At 67.1% G+C, this 17,500-nt stretch overlaps 5 protein-coding genes across 5 annotated transcripts; 2 read left to right on the top strand and 3 right to left on the bottom strand.

Moving 5' to 3' along the window:
* Nucleotides 1-1,622: 1,622 nt before the first annotated feature.
* EMIHUDRAFT_218042 (hypothetical protein) lies at nucleotides 1,623-2,645 on the bottom strand (the record flags this gene model as incomplete). The annotated part of the gene is made up of 3 exons (XM_005760372.1): nucleotides 1,623-1,694; nucleotides 1,922-2,095; nucleotides 2,247-2,645. 3 exons carry the CDS (start codon nucleotides 2,643-2,645, stop codon nucleotides 1,623-1,625), a joined length of 645 nt encoding a protein of 214 aa, XP_005760429.1.
* Nucleotides 2,646-3,874: 1,229 nt separating this feature from the next.
* Nucleotides 3,875-4,601, top strand: Arf1 (ADP-ribosylation factor; the record flags this gene model as incomplete). Its single annotated transcript, XM_005760371.1, has 2 exons — nucleotides 3,875-3,914; nucleotides 4,090-4,601. The coding sequence occupies 2 exons, from the start codon at nucleotides 3,875-3,877 to the stop codon at nucleotides 4,599-4,601; spliced, it is 552 nt and encodes a 183-aa protein (XP_005760428.1).
* Nucleotides 4,602-5,264: 663 nt separating this feature from the next.
* Nucleotides 5,265-7,649, bottom strand: EMIHUDRAFT_465690 (hypothetical protein). Its single transcript, XM_005760370.1, has 6 exons — nucleotides 7,415-7,649; nucleotides 7,098-7,346; nucleotides 6,855-6,941; nucleotides 6,530-6,613; nucleotides 6,183-6,329; nucleotides 5,265-6,055 (listed from the first exon to the last, which is right to left on the bottom strand). Exons 1-6 carry the CDS (start codon nucleotides 7,628-7,630, stop codon nucleotides 5,345-5,347), a joined length of 1,494 nt encoding a protein of 497 aa, XP_005760427.1. The 5' UTR covers nucleotides 7,631-7,649; the 3' UTR covers nucleotides 5,265-5,344.
* A 4,051-nt stretch (nucleotides 7,650-11,700) lies between these two features.
* On the top strand, nucleotides 11,701-13,966 carry EMIHUDRAFT_453240 (hypothetical protein; the record flags this gene model as incomplete). The annotated part of the gene is made up of 8 exons (XM_005760369.1): nucleotides 11,701-11,751; nucleotides 11,896-12,324; nucleotides 12,562-12,711; nucleotides 12,740-12,833; nucleotides 12,897-12,955; nucleotides 13,196-13,264; nucleotides 13,338-13,546; nucleotides 13,639-13,966. The coding sequence occupies 8 exons, from the start codon at nucleotides 11,701-11,703 to the stop codon at nucleotides 13,781-13,783; spliced, it is 1,206 nt and encodes a 401-aa protein (XP_005760426.1). The 3' UTR covers nucleotides 13,784-13,966.
* Nucleotides 13,967-14,581: 615 nt separating this feature from the next.
* On the bottom strand, nucleotides 14,582-16,615 carry EMIHUDRAFT_218037 (hypothetical protein; the record flags this gene model as incomplete). Its single annotated transcript, XM_005760368.1, has 4 exons — nucleotides 14,582-14,615; nucleotides 15,792-16,147; nucleotides 16,288-16,334; nucleotides 16,477-16,615. The coding sequence occupies 4 exons, from the start codon at nucleotides 16,613-16,615 to the stop codon at nucleotides 14,582-14,584; spliced, it is 576 nt and encodes a 191-aa protein (XP_005760425.1).
* Nucleotides 16,616-17,500: the final 885 nt, after the last annotated feature.

Genomic DNA, 17,500 nt, shown 5'->3' with positions numbered 1-17,500 from the left:
CCGCTGCCGCCGCCGCCGCCGCCGCCGCCCTCCCAGCCCAGCACCATCTTCACAGAGCTGAGCAGCGCGCTCGAGGCCCTCGACGATGTCGCCCGTTTCGGCCTCCGCCGCTGGACGGTAGACCACTCTGAGGACCTCCCGCCCGCACTGCACAACTTCTCGCTGCCCGACGCGCACACGATCCACATCGCGGAGCCGCTGCTGGCCCTATCCGCCGCCACCGCCGCCGGCCTCGTCGCCTGCATCGTTTGCATCGTATGCCTCGTTCGCGGCTGCCTCTACCGACGCATCAAGAGGGCGCACAAGCGTCTCATGGAGGCGAACCCTCTCCCCACCTCTCCGGCCGCCACACGCCCCCCCCCCCCTCCGCCCCCCACCCACGCCTACACCTCACCCGGAGAGGTAGGGTGAGCGTCGCACTCCGGCCACACTCTGACCTCTCACGCCACCCCTGCCGCGCAGGACGCCGCCTCCGCCGCGGTCGAGCTCCGCGAGGTCGCCGAGGGAGGCGGCAAGAACGGCCACCTCCACACCCCTCCTCCGGGAGGCCGCGTCGCCTCAGGCCGCCGCTCGGACTCGCTCGGCACGCGGACTGGGTCGTCGCACCTCGAGGCGCGCGCCCTGAGGCCGGGGGGGAGCCTTCTCCCGCCCGCGGACGTGTCCCACAACGGCGTGTCGCGTGCTGCTGTAGGAGCGGCTCGAGTCTGTGCTCGCCGAGGTGTGAGCCAGACCTCTCCTAGACCTCTCCTCGCCGAGAGAGGCTGTGATCAGTGTCAGCTCAGCCATCAGACTCCTCCTGCTAGGCGGAGCGGGTTCTGAACGACAAGCCGTCGACGCGCTGGTAGACACAGCATCGAGCGGAGGACACAGTGCCGCGGGACCTCCGCAGCGTCGACGCACGAGGGGGGCGAGGGAGGGCAATCTGACTCGCGCGCCAAACCCCCGCCCGATGCGGCAGGGCGTCAGCTGCGGGGAGGGATAGGCGAGTTGCGCACAGCCACTGCGGGGCAGTTTGCCAGCAGCGCGGTGGTGCTGGTGGGTGGGGATGGGCAGCGTGTAGGACAAGGCCACATCGGGTCATTATCGTCTCCACTCGCGGTCGCTGGCGGGAGAGCCGGGGAGTGGGGTCCGTGGCGGGCGGGCATGGCGCATGGGTGGGGGCGGGGTAGGGAAACACGCGAGTCTGGCAGCATGACTCCTGCGCACCGCGAATGCAATGCTCACGGCTGCGGGGCCCCGCGCGCCGGCCGCGCGCCGCGCGGCCGCGGGACGCGGGTCGCCGGGATGACCGCGAGTGTATTGTGTATATGAGAGATGTACGGACCGTGGTACTACGCAATACATGTTGTTGTACTGTACTGTAAGTATCCACACCGAGCAAAGAAGTAGGAGATCGACGCCACTCATGGCACAAATCTCTGCAACAGCCAACAGCGCAACACGCACTCACAGTCACACAAAAAAGGAACGGCGAACGCCGGGGCGAGGGGGTGAGGGGTAGGGTTGTGAGACACCTCCGGGAAGGGAGAGCGCACACGGGGACCAGGCTGACGTACAAGCCCACCGCACATGCAAACACGCCTCCACACAACACTCTCGTTGTAGTCTGTACGAAGTGAGTCTCACTGCTGTTTGCAGTCCGCGGCGACCTGCTTGTCTGCTTTCTCCGACGCGGAGAGCCCCGCAAGTCGCGCCTAGAGCACAACGAGCTGCCTCAGAAGGGTGGGGCTGACTGGCCAAGGGGCGGGCAGAAACGCGCTTCGAGCGCGGAGCAAGCCGCATCGTGCGGCGCTGACGTCCCCGGTATGACGGGTCGGTACAGCGGATGCTCCCTCGACCCTCGGTACGGTGCGTGAGCGCTGCGCGGCTGGTGGGAGTCTGCGCACGACCCCTCCGAGCTGCTGCCGCCGCAGACGCACACCTGGTGCGCCACGGCGCAAGTAGCGGCGCCCGCAGCCGCGGGACGAGGCAGCATCGCGCTGTACCGCACAACGGGGCTCTCCTCGTCCGCCGCCACCGCCGCCTCTGCAAGGTCAGACGCGTACGAGCGGCAGGCGCTCGGGAGCCCCTTGACAAACTGCCAGATGTGCCGCACCTGAGGGGAGGATGGCGGCGGTTGCGCGGTGCGGTGCGCGAGGCGCGGTGGCGGTGAGGGACTCGCGCAGACGGCGGAGCGAGCCCGCCTCGTCCGAGCCGAGAGGTTTGACGAGGAAGGCATCGGCGCCGCGGCTTACGCAGAGCTGCACCAGCTCTATCTGCGTGTGCAGCGACGCCACCAAGATCGCAACGCTCTCCCCAACCAGCGCGCGTATCTTCGGGAGGAGATCGTAGCCGTTCAAGTCGGGGAGCATCATGTCGAGCAGGATGATGGAGAACTGCACACACTTAGGTGCCTCGAGCGTCGCCACTGCCTCCGCGGCCGTCGCGGCAAAGGTCACGTCGAACGTCACGATGCCATCATTCTTCCCGTTTGCGGCGGTGAAAAGTTTGTCGAGGACGAGCCGCTGCATCTCGTCGTCCTCCACAACGAGCACGTTGATCGTACCGACGGGCCGCAGGCGCAGGCTCTCGGCCACGGACTTGGCGACCTCGCTGTCCGACCGCACAGCAGCGGCCGAGGCAATCGGCTCGCACGGACCGGCCATGAAAACAGTCGAAGCCCGCCAACGGGACCTTTCCGGGTCCTGTTCGAGCCGAGATTGGACCATCACACCCCTGTTCCACCCTCGCCCTCGCCCTCGCCCCTCTGAACCACCCGCCGCCCGCCCATGCCGACTTCCGCCAATCCCGCCGCCCTCCCGCCTTCCCGCCCGCCCTCCGCCCTCGCCATCCCCCATTGTGATCTGTGCGTTCCACCCCGTCAGCTCCCTCCCCCGCTTGGCGCCTATCCCGCCCTCCGCCCTCGCCCCCCATCTCCCCCCGCCCCTGCCCTGGCTGGCCTGTGCCGCTGTGGCATCTCCTCCTCATCACGCGCCAAGTGTGTGTGGGAGGCGAGGGAAGTGGACGGGGGGGCCCTGAGTGAGCCGACCTAGCCGCGAAACGGAATGGGGCGCCCAACGCGTGCCGGATTACTGTGCCTTCCCCGGGTACAGCCTTTCGGTTCGTGAAGGGTCGGTGCGAGTCGTGCTTTCCTCGATCCCCCGCCCTCCCCGCCATCTCCGCCCTTTGTTTGGCTCTCCAGCCTTACCAGAATACCACCATCGGGAGGCGGCGAGCAGCGAAATCAGACTCGGTCGAAAGACCCCAATCCCGTGCCTTTCTGGACAGGGTGGCCCGCCCCAACGACCCCTGGAATTGCGACTCGCCGCTTTCCTCCCGCTGTGATTTTGTGTGGTTGTTTTGTTTGAGCTCTGTGTCTTGATCTGCTCTATCGACGAACCTACACACACAACATACATGGACATGGACATGGACATGGACATGGACATGGACATGGACATGGACATGGACATGGACATGGACATGGAGAGAGAAGCCCAAATCACTGTGAGAGTCGTGATTTCCTGTTGGTTTTCAAAAATCTCTCTCTCCCAATCAGCAATCTCCATCGCGACCTGCATTCTTTCGGTCTTTGTTGGCAAGAAGACATTGGTTTTGCCGATTGTCAGGCCTGCTTCTCATACGCCGCTGTATTGAGGGTCAAGAAAAGAGAGGCTGCCCCCCTCCCGCTGCCGCGACGAGGCCGCCCCCCTCCTCGAAAGGGACGGCTCGGGGCTAGGCCGGGAACACACACACACACACACACATAGTACATGGAGGCGCCGGGGTGGATGGCGGGGGCGCGAGAGATTCAGCGGCACTCAGGGTCTGGCACATAAGTCAGGACGTACGAGTTTAGCGCCAGTCTGACGCCATCTGACTCTTCTCTTCCGCCATGGGGCTCGTCTTCTCCAAAGTGTTCTCCAAGCTCTTTGGTACTGCAACGCGCACCCCCTGGCCCCGGCCTGCCGTTGCCGCCCGATCGCACCGCACCTCTCCACTCTCCATCGCGGCCTGCCGTTGCCGCCCGATCGCACCGCACCTCTCCACTCTCATCGCGGCCTGCCGTTGCCGCCCGATCACACCGCACCTCTCCACTCTCCATCACAGGGAAGAAGGACGTGCGCATCCTCATGGTCGGCCTCGACGCGGCGGGCAAGACAACCATCCTGTACAAGCTCAAGCTGGGCGAGATTGTGACGACCATCCCGACGATCGGCTTCAACGTCGAGACCGTCGAGTACAAGAACATCTCCTTCACGGTGTGGGACGTCGGCGGCCAGGACAAGATCCGCCCGCTCTGGCGCCACTACTACCAAAACACGCAGGGCGTCATCTTTGTCGTCGACTCGAACGACCGCGACCGAGTCGTCGAGGCGCGCGACGAGCTGCACCGCATGCTCAACGAGGACGAACTCCGCCAGGCGATCCTACTGGTCTTTGCCAACAAGCAGGACTTGCCCAACGCGATGAATGCAGCAGAGATCACTGACAAGCTCGGCCTCCACTCCCTCCGGCAGCGGAACTGGTACATTCAATCGACGTGCGCGACGACGGGCGACGGCCTCTACGAGGGCCTCGACTGGCTCTCCTCATCAATCTCTACCCTCCCCGCGAGCTGAGGACGCTGCGAGGCCACCTATACGGCCAGAGATAAACTCGTCTCGGGGCGGGCAGATGGGGCACGATGACGGTCTGTAGGCACTGCGACTACAGACCAAGGAGGCCCCCCCGCGTGTGAATCCGTGTGTGTGACCAGTGACCAGGCACCAGCTGCAAACACTCGCATTACCTCCCACCACACAAAAAACCAGCCGCCTTCCGTTACCCCACAAAGAACCCTGCACAAAGATCGCACGGGCGGGGACCTGTTCCTTTTTACCCATCACAGTAAGAGGTGTCCGTTTTTATTTATTTACCTCTGATAGAAGGACTTCTTCGGTTCACTCTTCACTTGATGTTGAGATGGATCTTGCCGCTCTGTGCCGGGTTGTGACGAGGGGTGAGGGGACGGATTTTGAAGATCCCTCACATCAAGATCGTCCGCAGGGCGGGGGGACACATGAGACATGTCCCTAAATCCCATCTCGTCTCAGAGTTTGACCGATTTACTTAATTAAGGAATCGCGGCGGCCCCCACACGCCACAGCTGTGGGGCCGCGCGGGCGCGCCCAGGCATGACGCATGTGGCCCGTGGGCAGGTTTCAGGCTGTGTGCCGGTTTTGTGATATGCCACAATTGCCATCACCCATCAGCCATATGTCTCAGACACCCGTGTCGCACGTCGGCTTTAGATCTACCTTTTGTGTTGCGTGGTCTACTGCACTGTAGAATCGGAGAGCACCGGATCTCGCAAAAGACACGATCAAAATGATACGGCCGCAGAACCCGCCTGACGCTGCGGCAGCGGCCTGCCCTCGCTCAACGCGCTCAGCACCGCATCAACGTCAAAGGCAAAGTCGAGCAGCGGATGACCTCGCGCCGCCGGCGTCACCATCTCAGCCGCCCCCTCGCGCTGCCTCTCTACCCTCCCCGCGGGCCGCTGCAGCACGCTCACCTGCTTGCCTCGCCCGCCAGGCGCGACTCCGAGCGCGACGCGGTTGGCCCTCGACGGCTTGGTGGCGGCGGCGCTCGCGCCTGCCCCCCTCGGCTCGCGCTCCTTGCCCTTCCTTCTCGACCCCGTGGCGACGGCTGCCTCGCCCGCCGCCGGCGCGGGCAGCGCGGCGGGCGGCGGCGGCGGCGGTGGCGCTCCGTCGCCGAGGGCTGCGTCAGCGAGCACGCCGGAGCCAGAGAGCATCTCGAGAAGGGCGGCGGTCGCGCCGGCGTCCTTGCCGCCCGCGGGAGTCAGCTGCTGCGGCCCAAGCTTTGGAGAGGAGGAGGAGGAGGCGCCCGCCGAGGCGGCGGTGGCGGTGGCGGGGGTGGCGGCGGCGGCGGTCTGCTTCTTGCCTCCGCCCTTCTTCTTCGCCTTTCGCTCGGCGGCGAGCTGCTGCTTGAGCCAGAGGACATAGGGCGCGACCATCCAAAAGGGCTTCTTGTCGGCCGCGGCACAGGCAGCCTCCTTCGAGGTTGGGAGTGCCTGGGGGGGGGGGGGGGGGCGGGGGCTCCCGCCACCAAGGCTCGGGTGGCAGGGAAGGGGAGAGGCAGGCGGCACACATGCGCCAACCAATCTCGGATCTCAGCTGGATCTCGGCTGGATCTCGCACCGCGAGCTTGTGCCACTGGATCTCGTCGATCTCCTTCTTGGTGCGCGTCTGGAAGAGCGTGTCGGCGGGCACGTTGCGCGCGAGGTAGAGGCGGGTGAGCGGGAGGCCCTTGTGCTGCCGCTCGATGTAGACGGAAGGGTCGATGGCCTGTGGGCGAGTTGCGATGCGGGGGCGAGGCTCGTAGATAGTGCGATGCGGGGGCGAGGCACGTAACTCGGTGAGGGCTCCTCGGTGAGGCGCAGTGTGTGACCAGAGGAGGTATGGCAGAGACCGCATCGTAGAAGTGAGGCTCCTCGGTGAGGCTCAGTGTGTGGCCTCGGCGCGGCCGGGCCTAGGACAGATCACACCTCCTCGAGCCATCTCGGCTGCGTCTCGGCTAGATCTCGGGCCTGGGAGATGTCATACCCGACCTCCTCGAGCACCTCGCGCACCTGTGCCGCAGAGGCGAGGGGCGGGCGGCGGGGAGGAGGGTGGGGGGGGGGAGAGGGAGGGGGGGAGAGAGGCTGTGTGGGAGAGACGCGCACTCGCGCACTCGCGCACTCGCGCACACGCGCACACGCGCACACGCGCACACGCGCACTCGCGCTCGCACATGCGCACATGCGACGGTAGAGAGCGGGGAGGCACAGGGAGGGAGGGGGGTCTGGTGGGCGAGGGGGGAGAGCAGGGCACCGCGCAGGCGACGTGAGACTCGTCGCGGTCTATCTTCCCCTTTGGGAAGCCCCAGGACTTTGACTTGTGCCCGAGCACGAGCAGGACCTGCGGGCGGTGCCGTGGGGCGGTGGGTGCCGTGGGGCGGTGGGGTGGTGGGGCGGTTGGGCGGTGGGGAGGTGGGGAGGGGGTGCGGTGGGGAGGGGGGTGCGGGGCCGAGCGCGGCGCGGCACGTGCAGCGATGCGGGCGCGGGGTCGCGCAACCTTGGTCTGGCTCTGGTCGAGCAGCATGGCGCCGCAGGTCGGGATCTGGATCTTGTACTGCCGGAACTTTTCGTACAGCTCGCTGGTCCGCGCCGCGAAGGGCTTGAGGAGCTCACACATCTCGAAGAGCTTCTGCGCAAACTGGAGGAGGGTGAAGCACGGGAAGGAGTGCGGCCAGATCTCGCGGTACTCGTCGTCGTAGAACCAGAAGGCGGCCTCCACCTGGAAGAGAAGCCGCTCAAACGACTCCTGTGCGCGCGCATCAAGGCGTCACGTTGGCACGCGACCCAGAGCCCGTGGCTGCGCGCGCGCTTCACCTGCTCCTCTGCGGGACAATTGACAACGAATCGCATCGCGAGGTCGTCCATGACCATCTGGAGCGCTGGCGGCGGGCCGTGGTCGTCGCCGCCGCTCTCAAAGAATGCGGCCGCCTCGACTTCGCTCCACGATGCCATCTTGGCGAAATCGATGGGAACTGCGTCGGCGCCTGCATCGGCTCTGATTTGCTCCAGCTGCGAGCGTGAGAGCGTCATCGCCCCGGGCAGAACGCCGCTCACCCCCGCACGGCGTTTTTAAGGCTTTAGCAGCTTTTAGGACTTGCCAAACAAAAGAAAAACTCCGCGGCCGACCGCGAGGTGGCATGAAGGTTGCAGCGAGAATCGGCGAGGGACTGCGAAGAGAGATAGAAATCCTCCTCCGGGAATGTACCTAAGAGCTACATACACTGAGAGGGAGGCAGACGCCCAAGGGTTAGGTGGGCGACGGCTAGCACCACCTCTGGGGTGGCGCGGGGCCCCCCGGAGGCACCGTGCGCCGCGCCGCAGTGCGGAAACGGGGCCCCGGCGCTCATACTCGCTCATACCACCGACTTCCCGATCCAACCCGGTCTAACAGAGGGCAGATTTGGAGAGATCTCGAGGAGTACATACAGACAGACCCTCTAACCATCAGAAAACTCCGACCTGATCGGTCGTACTGACCGCCGACAGATCAGTCCAGACAGCAGACCGGCCGACGTCTGCACGCGGCCGGCCGGGCGAGAGGCTTGACACGATCCGACCCTGCGACCCTGACGCTGCTGCTCTAGTTATCAGACATGCACTGCTGACTGCTGCCACAATGGGCGACCGGTGCTGACCCACTTGGCGGCCTTCCCGGTCAATGGTGAAGCGCAGTTCAGAGCTGTCGATGGCGCGATGCCGCACTGGTCCCACATTGGTGACACGAGACCACCACGTTTGCCGGTCCAAGAGAGAGGCGCCGGCGCTGTCCTGAGAAGGTGCTAATTTCAGTTGCTATGCTAAGTCGTAAGTGAGATGTGACGAACTGCTCTGTCGTCTGTGGAATACTACTGATGGTGATGGAACTGGGAGCCACTGAGTGATGGTGGGGGGCACTTAGCCCTGGTGCTAATGCTGACTTTACTACATGGACGGTTGCGGTTGCCTATATGTAAGACTGGTTTTTATTTCGGGTTCTGGGTTCGGCAAAAAAACTCCGACACTGTCGATCGAAAATATTGGAAAACATCCGACAACGCGCTCATGTTCCTGAGATGCATTGCGCATCCTCAGATGCCACATTCTATCCTGGGATGCATGGACTAACCCAAGATGAGGGTATCATATCGGCACACTTGTGCGTCTGAAGATGACTGCAGTATCTGAGTACTGAGATGTCACGCGCTATCAAAAGACGCGGGGCACCACCTAAAGATGATTAAATCTTCTTGCAGAACCCAATCATAGTGGAGACACCCGGTGTCCTCAGATGGAAAACGCATCCTAGATGGCGTTTGGCATCTAGGATGCGCATATCATCTGTAGATGGGGGGGTCGCCGCCCCTGACGTCCGCGGTGGTGCCGGTGGACCGCGCGGAAAACACAAGAAAACGAGTGCGCTTTTTCACCTTTAGGACTTAGCTCGACGACGCTACCAGACAGACGTGCATGCATACGTAAGACTGTGTGGAACCCCCCCTCCCGAAACAATTCTCAATGGCGTGCGCGCTGCGGCCGAGGTGGTGGCTGTGCTCGATCAGCGCGTGCTGTGCTCAGCGGGTCAGGCTGTCAGCGCCGCTTCTTCGTCGCGGGATCGCCGCTTCTGCCGGCGGCCCGCTTGCCGGTCGTCGCGCCCCCGCTCGCCTCGATCCCCTCCGACATCGCCGCGGCCGCCTCTCGCCCGAGCGAGTACTTGTCTGCCAGGTGGCGCAGCGTCCCCTCCTCGGCCGGCGTCACCTTGCCCGCGTCCTGCACCGCCGCCAGCAGCTGCTGCACAGCCGCCGCACTGAGCTTGCCGCCCCGCGACAGCGAATCGCCTATGCCCACAGCCTCTGCTAGTCCGCAGCTGCCCTCCCCACAGCTCCACACTCCCTCGAGCAGCTCGCCCAGCTCGAGCAGAGCGCGGTCGCACACCAGAGCACCAATCTTGACATAGTACCTCTCCTCGCCGGCCGCCTCCTCCGCCTCGGGTTCGAGCAAGTCGCCGCGCTCGACCTCCACCCACGCCTCCGCCGCGCTCGGCTGCGGCGCGGCGGGCTGCGCCGCGGGCCCGGCCAGCCGCGCTCCAAACGCCTCGAGCGCCACGCACAGCCGCTCGCGCTCCTCGCTTTCGGCGCGCCTACCGCGCAACACCCGCCAGACCATGCGGCGCCCACGCCCGCCGCCTCGCCGCCCGCCCCGCGCGCCTCTTCAGCGGCGGCGGCGGCGCCCCCGCCGTCGCGATCTCCTCGAGCCGCGAGAGGAGCGCGTCGCGCGCCTGCGGGCCGGGTGCGAGATCGAGGTGCGAGAAGGCTCAGGCGGCTGCTGGCCGCTGGTGGCTGGAGCGGCGGGAGGGCGGAGGAGCGCGCCGCGAGGAGGGAGCGGGGCCGCCGCCCCGCGTTCAGCGCCTCTCGCGGCGCCGCCTCCTCGAGCAGCGCGACGATGCGCGGGATGTCGCCCTCGCGGTCGAGGGCGCCGCCCACGTACAGCATTGCAGACGCGAGCGCGCTGCTTCCCTCGGCGGCGACCAGCGCGGGAGACGCGTCGAAGAGAGGGCCGCACACGCGCGCCAGCGCGGCGAGCGCCGCAGCGCACTGCGCCGCCAGCGGCTTGGACGCACGCAGCTGCGAGCAGAGCGCCTCGACCGCCGCAGCCGCCTCGCCGCTGGCGGGCGCCGCCGCGCCACCCGCCGCCCTGCCTGCGGCGCCGGCACCGCCCGCCGCCCCGCCTTGGTCCGCCGCCGCTTCGCCCTCGCCCGCCGCATCTCCGGCGTCCTCCGCCTCGCCCTCCTCCGCCGCGCCCACCTCCGCCTCGCCCTCCTCCGCTGCGCCGCCGCCCGAGGGGAGCGCGAGCGGCACCCCGTGCCGGGCGAGCAGCTCGGCCAGCTGCGCGAAGAGCGCGCCGTCGGACGCGTCGTGAACCTTGCGGTGCACCATGGCCCACAGCTGCTCGTGCTCGCCGCGGTCGAGGCCAGTGAAGCCCACCGTTGACGAGCCGCCGCTGCCGCCGCCGCCGCCGGAGGGCGCCGCCGCCTCCTCGTCCGCCGGGTCAAGCGCCCGAAGCGGCGAGGGCCGGGCCCCGCGCAGCACCCTGGCTCCTCTTTTGACGATGTCGGCGACAGCGGCCTCCAGTAGCCTCGGGTCATCCCTCTCCGCAGACTCCTCGACGAGCGCAATGTCACGCGCCACCCTAGCCGCAGCCTCGTGCGGCGCGCGGGGATCGGCCCCGGCGAACGACGTCCCTGCCCCAGCACTGCGCAGCGTTGTGCGGGGCATGCGGTGCGTGCAGCCGGGTGCGGTACGGTGCGGTGCGGTGCGGTGCAGTCCCGGGGTGCGGTTGCCGGCTGGGCTGGGGCGCGGGAAGAATTCGAGTTTGCACATTCATGGCTGAAAAGGGCGGCGGCGGCGCAGGACGAGGCAGAAGAGAATGACGCGACAGAGGAGGAAGTGACAAGGGAGAGAACGGCGAGAGTGGGACGGCCGCGAGGTGGCATGAAGGTTGCAGCGAGAATCGGCGAGAGACTGCGAAAAGAGATAGGAAGAGGCAGACTCCCTAGGGTGGGCGACGGCTAGCGCATCACACTCCTCTCCTTAAAATCCCTGTGTGGTGGCGGCGTGCCGTCCTCCCATCCCTCCCTTGGGTTGTCTGTTTTCTTTCTTTCTTTCAAAAGTTCTTCACCTTTCTACCTACCTACCTGAAAAGTGGGGGACTCCTATTTCCGCGACGGGACTCATAACCCTTTTTTTTCTTGTGGGTTCGTCGCTAAATAAACAAAAATAAATAAAACGGCACGGCAAACGAGGGTGGGAGAAAGGGAGAAGGACAGGGGCCCCACCAGCACGAGCAGGATCTTGTAAGGACGATCAGGGACACAGGGGAGGAACGGGAGCGGGGAGGAAAGCTGGGCCGGTGTTTATGTCGCACTTTCTTCTCTCTCTTGGCGCTTTCTTAAGCGCCTGAGCTCCTCCCAAGGCTGAGCTCCTCCCTGCATCTCGCAGAATGTCCCTTGTAACGTGAGAGAGTGCTGAGAGCGTGCGTGGGCTGCCGAATTTGCTTTCTCTTCTGGCTTCCATCACGACGCCCCGGCGGCCGCGCTGCTGTCGTGTCCCCGTGGACCGTCACATATGCCGTCTACTCGGCGCACGCTCGCCTGCCCCGCGCTCGTCCTCGTCCTCGTGCTGCAGGCCGAGCCAAGCCTCGCGTACGGCGCCGTGGGGCGGCCCGCCCGGCCTCCCGGCCGCATGCGCTCTGCCCAGCTGCCGCGCTGCGCCGTGGGCGACGCTGGCGAGTCAGCGCCCGCGCCGCCACCGGCCGCGGAGGCTGCGGGCGCCGATGGCGACGCGGGCATCCCCGAGTCCATGGTTGCGATCGCAGAGGCGCTGCAGCAGGACAGCATCGCTCCGCAGTGGACCGACGGCGCGGTGGAGCCGGCTGGTGAGAGCGGCGGCGCGTCCGCCCGGCGGCCGGTGGCGCCTCGCCTGCCGCCGCTCCGCGTGGACGAGCTCGACGAGCTCGCCCGCCTCGGCGAGCCCTCGTACTCGCTGTCGGCCGCCGAGGAGGAGCTTCTCGCCTCGTCGCTCGAGTCCATCGACTACCTGGGGGACTGGTCGAGCCCCTCCACGCGCGACTCGATCGTCCTCGCGTGCGAGAAGCCGCGCGTCATCCCCTCCCCCAGCGGCGGCGCCGCCGAGTTCACCTGCGACCTCGACGGCTTCACGCGCGAGCGGCGGGCGGTGCACTCGCGCATCGTGCGGCAGATGCTGCGTGGAGCGCACGTGGCGGGCGGCGGGAGGTGGGGCGGGAAGGGCGGCGGGAGGTGGGGCGGAGGCAGAGGCGGCGGCGGCGCCGCCGCGCGAGGTGCCGCTGCGGGCGGAGGGGCCGGCGGCGGAGGCGGAGGCGGAGGCGGAGGCGGAGCGCGGAGCGGGTCGGCGCGCGGACCCGGCCGCGGACCGCTCTCGAGCGTCGTGCCGGGGGACGGGGCGCAGCACGTCTTCCTCGTGGTCGGCGTGCCCGGCTCAGGCAAGGACTCTGTCCTCAAGCGCTACCTGCGCTCCCTCGACGGCACGCTGCTCGACGCCTCGGCACCCGCCCCTCGCGCCGCAGCGGCGCGCGCGCGGCTGCAGCGCACGCGCCCGGTCACCGCCGCGTGTGGCGGCTGGATAGGCGGACTTGGTAAAGGAGTACCTCGCCGCGTGGGGCGAGGACGAGCTCTCGACCGCCGTCCGGGAGAACAACGCGAGGCACGGGCCAGGCGCAGGTCGGCCTGCAGGCGCGGTGCTTCTGGTGTGAAGTGTTGACGGGCCGAGGGAGTGGTCCACAGGCAAGCACCTCCTCCACGCGCAGTACTTGCACCGCGAGTCGATCCTCGTCACGGAGCAGGTGAGACACTTCCGAGACGCCTCCAAGACGCCTCTGAGACACTTCCGAGACGCCTCCGAGACACCTCCGAGACACTTCCGAGACGCTTCCGAGACGCTTCCGGGAGACTTGCCATCCATTTGCACTCGCCGCTTAAGCAGTTGCGAGGCAAGCGGCGAGAGACCCGCCTCTCCCCCCGCGCCTCTCCCCCTGCGCTTCTCCCCCGGCGCCTCTCCCCACGCCCCTGGCCGGCGGCGGCAGGTTGTGCAGCGCGGCCTAGAGGAGGGCCGCTCCATCGTCCTCGAGAAGACGCTGCACTGCGACGCGCACGTGCCTGCGGCTCCACCGCCGCACCCTCCCCGAGCCGTGAACAGCGTCTCTCCACGCGCGCGGCTGTGAGCAGGTGCTCGAGCACGCGCGCCGCTTCGCCGAGCGAGGCTGCCGCGTCCACCTCCTCGGCACCTACATCACGCCCCTCCTCAACTGGCAGTTTCTCTGCAACCGCATGGCCTCCGGCGCCGCGTTCGGGCGCTACATCTCGAAGGCGCAGGCGGTCGACTCGCTGCGGCGCTACCACTCGCACTTCGACGCCATCCTGGCGGAGCGGCACAAGCGCGCGCCCCCCCGTCCTCTTCGCGTGGCCAAAGCCGTGGCGGAGACAGACGCCGAGCTGACCCTCCCCCTCCCTCCTCTCTCCCTGCCAGGCGCACTGCCTTCGACTCGATCCACCTGTATGACGTGGTCAAGGGCTCGTGGGGCATCAGTATACCCAACACCACGGTCACGTTTGCCGAGGACGAGGCGGAGGCGGGCGGAGAGGTGACAGCGACGGGTCGGGACAGGGGCTAGTGCGAGCAGCAATGGTCGAGCCTCCTACATGTCTCTCTGTGGTTCTCTTATCGCTGACGACTCTGTTGTGACACTTGTGTGCTGATGAAGCCGCCGTCTGCCCCGCGGGCCCGAGTGTCTTTGTCTTCTCTGTTGCATACTTGTGTGTGTTGTGGATGTGGTATGGACTATGGTGTACAACGCCTCGTTTTGCGTTTGGTGCAGTGCACGCCACGTGGACGTGCACGTCGACACGTGTCGACGTGCGCGGCGTGCGCCAGGGAGCCGCCGCACGTGAGCTAAAAGTCGTGACCGTCGTGTCTCGTGGAGTGGGTGCTGGTGAGTGGTGAGACTGAGAGCTGTTCCGCGTTGCTCTCACTTACATTTACATACACGCGCAGCGCAGCGCACAAGTTCGCTTTTCGGAAACGCCGGACCCTGCAGACTCCCACACACAGCGGTGCGCCAATATCTTCCGCGGCCAAAGTGTCGTGTGACGCTCTGCCTCATGGGCTCTGAGACTCGGCGCGAGCAGGCCGGGGTAGAGCGGCTAGCGGGGACGCTCACTCGGGTGTGGATCTTGTGGGGGGAGGGGGGAGGGGGAGGGGAAGACACCCAGATCACAACGAGACCCAGCAGGGCAGGGCGGGCGGAGGGCGGCAGTGCTGAAGGACAGGACCGCTCTCGCAGGAGGAGACCCGGAGGCGAGGGGCGGGGAGGGCGAGGGCGGGGAGGGGAGGAGGCGGGTGTGGAGGGGAGGTAGGCCGGCACGCAGGGCGAACACGCGCGGGGCGGCTACGCAGAGGCTCACGGAGAGGCTCACGCAGGGACCTCGGACAGGTTGACGGCGAGCCTGTGGGGCGGCGGCATGGGCGCGTCGAGGACGCGCATCGTGGACGTGGGGTCGTGGACAGGCGGAGAGGTGGTGGGGTGGTGGGCCGTGATGCGAAGGAGAGGGGCGGAGGGGAGGGGCGGAGGGGAGGGGCGGAGGGGTGGAGGGTGAGGGGCGGAGGAGAGGGGTGGAGGGTGAGGGGCGGAGGAGAGGGGTGGAGGGTGAGGGGCGGAGGAGAGGGGTGGAGGGTGAGGGGCGGAGGAGAGGAGGGGCACTCTCCTGCCAGAGAGGCCGAGCGCTGCGAGGGTGGCGTGCGGGTCCTTGCAGGGCGGGGAGCCCATCCCGGCGGCGAGCTGGTAGTGCCTGCGGTGTCGGCATGGCAAGAGAGCGTGAGAGGGGGGGGGGGGGGGTACGGCTGTTGGGAAGGGGTGGGTGGCGCGGTCTGGTTGCGCGCCTGCGCGTCGAGAGCGGCGTGCCCGAGGAGTGGTGCAGCGCGCAGAGCACGTCGCGCAGCGTGTGCTCCGGCTTAAAGGCCAGAGTGGTGCACGTCCCGTCTGCAGTGCAAGCGTCGGAGGTGGAGAGAGTGGAGCGGACCTCCCTCCCTCCCTCCCTCCCGTCCCTCCCTCCCGTCCCCCCCTCTCCCCCCGCCCCCCCCCCGCGACCCCGCGGCACCTGGCATGCGGACTCGCAGCACGACCGCGCCAGCAGCAGACGTGTCCGGCAGCTCGGGCGCCGGCGGCCAGGGCTCCTCTGGCGGGGGTGGCTCCGGCGCCGCCGCCTCGGCTGCCGCCTCAGGGGCGGCGGGGGCGGTGGGGGCGGCGGGGGCGGCGGGCTGTGGCGCGGCGGGCGAGGGCTCGTCCCAGGAGATGTCCTTCGGTGGCCGGTCCGCGTAGTCCATCAGCTTGTCCATCAGCCTGCGCGTGCGCGTGCGCGTGCGCGTGCGCGTGCTCGTGCTCGTGCGCGTGCGTGTGCATGTGCGCGTGTGCGCGTGTGTGTGCGCGTGCGTGCGTGCGTGTGCAGGTGTGCATGTGTGTGTGTGTGTGTGCGTGTGCGTGCGTGTGCGTGCGTGTGCGTGTGCGTGCGTGTGCGTGCGTGTGCGCGTGTGTGCGTGTGCGGTTTTGCCTCCCCCGCCGGCATGCACAGGAGGCGTCGGCCACCCCCCCTCCCTCTACCCCTGCCCTCTACCCCCGCCCGCACCTCTCCGCTGCGGTGAAGCCGTGCCACGACTTGACGAGCTGGCCGGTGACCGGGTCGAGGAGGCCGATGTGGGGGAAGGTCGCGTCCTCCCGCAGGTAGTGCCGGCAGTACGTCGCCCCCTCCTCCGAGTCGAAGTAGCGCTGCCACAAGAGGAAGGACGAGCCGAGGACCGCACGCAGGCCCTCGTCGGTCCACGTGTCGGCGTTGAGCTGCTGCGAGGCGAACTCGGTCGGCGACTGGATGTTGACGAGCAGCCAGCGCGACTGCTGCCGCCCGGTCAGCCGCAGCTCCTCGAACGAGCCCACGAAGCAGATCTCCGTCGGCGGCCGGTAAATCTCGGACAGGTTCTTTGCGCGCTTCGGAAGGCCAAATATGGCGCCGTCGCCGCCCCCGCCGGCGGCCGTGTCGTCGTCGTCGCCACCGCTCGGCGAGCCCTCCGTGCGAAAATCGCGAAACGCCTCGAGCGGGTGATTGGCAGCGCTCTGTGGCGGCGGACGCCGATGCGCCGGCCGCGCAGCTGGGTCGACGCCCACGAGGGTGTCGCTGAACTGCGCCATCGGCGCGCGCACGTCGTCGCCGTCGCCAAAGCCACCGAGAGCGGCGAGATCGCCCGCGCCGAGCCCCGCACCGCCGCCGCCGCCGCCACCGCCACCGCCGAACCCACCGCCCCCCGCCGCGGCACCACCTGCGTCGCCGTAGAGGCTCTGAACAGCGAGCTCCAGGTTCCAGCCGTTCGCCTCGAGGAAGCTGGTCGCAAAGTCCGCGTCGCAGGAGGCTAGGCTCATGAACTGTAAGATGACTTCCTGCTGCGTCGGATCCGCCATCTGATGTCCGCGGTTGACAGTGGCCCTGCTCTGCCTCGAACAAGAATTTTCGAGGGTTTCCTGCCATCCGATCCCTCATTGCCATACCTAGGTAGCCCATACAGACATGGCTCGTGCGTGTCGTCATCATCTGTCTTGCGTCCACCCATACCGCGTTGGTGTCCAGTCCGAGCCTGACTGTTCTTCACCTTACTACAAAATAAAATATTCTTACCTTCAAGCCCCCCTCCGAGACTAGGGACAGAACCACACCAGTATAGACCAGAGGGACTGCGCCTCGCCCCCACTTGCCCTGACTGCACAGGATAGCGTGCCCCGAAGACGGCGACACATAGCGGGGGACACTGCGCAAGGAGGGGGTGCGAAGCCAAGGTTGGGGTTCTGGGTGGTGGGACCAATGAGGGGGGGAGGGCGGGGTCCTGTGGGGGTGAAATGTTGCGCGGCGAATTCGAGCCTACCCCCTCGCCGCGCCGATCCTCACGCGGAGGGTAAAACCCTGTGGGACAAAACCCCTCCGCGGTCGGCTGTCTTCAGAGTGGACCCCCCCCTCCCCAGCCTCCCCTGTTCGTTTTTCGCACCCCCCCCCCCCGCTCCCCATCGGTGACTGGCGAAGGACACGGACACTCGGGGTGGGGGGGGAGGGGTCCCCCCAAAAGGGGGCTTTGGGGCCTTGTTGAGTCAATCTCCCCCCCAGAGGGGCCTCCTTGGGTCCATCTCGGGCCAAACTCGGAGTAATCTCGAGTCGATCTTTTAGCGATTGCGGGTTTAGCTCTGCCCTATCTCCGGATGATCTCCGGGCATTTCTGAGATGAACTCCGGTCGGTGTTCGGACCACACCCCGGACCCTCTCGAGGCCTAGCTCAAGCCATATAGGGCGATACTCTA

The sequence above is a fragment of the Emiliania huxleyi genome, assembly GCF_000372725.1.
Source record: "Emiliania huxleyi CCMP1516 unplaced genomic scaffold EMIHUscaffold_76, whole genome shotgun sequence".
NCBI classification, from domain to species: Eukaryota; Haptophyta; order Isochrysidales; family Noelaerhabdaceae; genus Emiliania; species Emiliania huxleyi.
The sequence above is the reverse complement of the archived record's forward strand: the minus strand, read 5'-3'. Positions and strand labels throughout refer to the sequence as shown.